Raw genomic sequence first — 933 nt, forward strand, 5'->3', positions numbered from 1 at the left:
GTGTACCGACGATGTTGCATCGGATACGCACACGGCACACCAACACCAAATGCACGCGTAAATGAGGAACCCATAAGCGTAACAAGGCGTCGCGCGTTGAACCAGCAGAGAGGGTGGTAGCCCAAACCAAAAATGTCAAAGACCTCGAGGGCCTCGGTGTCGTTGAAGTCGGCAAGGCGGCGGAGTATCTCCACAAACTGCCTTTCGGTGAGGTAGCCGACGTCGCATTCTACCGCCCGGCCGTCGTCTGCGGCCTCCTCTTCGTCGCAACCTTGGTCGTCTTCGCTTTCGTTCTTTTTGCGTTCGCCCGCGTCCTCTCGGGTCCAGCAGGCGGAGGCGGCGGGCCGCTCCAGCCCGTGCCCGGCACTGCGGCCGAACCAGTCCCTGACCCGCCGAAAGCCCTCTGCCGTGTAGAGCACCTCGAACGGGGTCTGTTTGGCGGACCAGGCGGACAAAAAACCCGTGCCCGACGACGGCGACGAGCTCAACGCCGGGGGGTGGTGCTGCTGCTGGCCGTTGCTTGCAGCACCGCATTGCCCGCCGACCAGGATGGACTCCAAGAAGGCAACGTCGACCCTCCTCATCCGCGCTTGAATGACAATAAATTAATTATTTCGTTCAACACAAAAGAAAAAGAAATAGAAAATAAACTGGAATTATTGGCTGGCGGTCTTGCGGCGACTCGTGATTTGCTTCAATCCATCCTTGCCCGCGATCCCGGCAGCAGCGAGAGGGTCAAGTCAACAGAGGCCGTGAGCCTGAGCTTGTGCGTCAGATTGTAGCTGCGCTCAGCCTGTTGCGAAACCTGATCGTGACAGATCTCGGCAGATTTCGTTCCCACACGAGTACGCCCCGTATGCTTTCAAGCTTGATTGTGATGGAAGCTAAGATCGCTGCGCGAGCGATGTCGCATTAGATACGCGAAAGTTGGCT

General features: G+C 57.9%; 1 protein-coding gene across 1 annotated transcript; it reads right to left on the reverse strand.

Annotated features, from left to right (window-relative positions):
• Positions 1–69: 69 nt before the first annotated feature.
• On the reverse strand, positions 70–584 carry ACA1_103020 (uncharacterized protein; the record flags this gene model as incomplete). Its single annotated transcript, XM_004332921.1, has 1 exon — positions 70–584. A coding segment is annotated over one exon (515 nt), but the record flags the coding sequence as incomplete, so codon positions are not given.
• Positions 585–933: the final 349 nt, after the last annotated feature.

The sequence above is a fragment of the Acanthamoeba castellanii genome (assembly GCF_000313135.1).
Source record: "Acanthamoeba castellanii str. Neff unplaced genomic scaffold scf7180000084653, whole genome shotgun sequence".
Lineage (NCBI taxonomy): Eukaryota > Discosea > Longamoebia > Acanthamoebidae > Acanthamoeba > Acanthamoeba castellanii.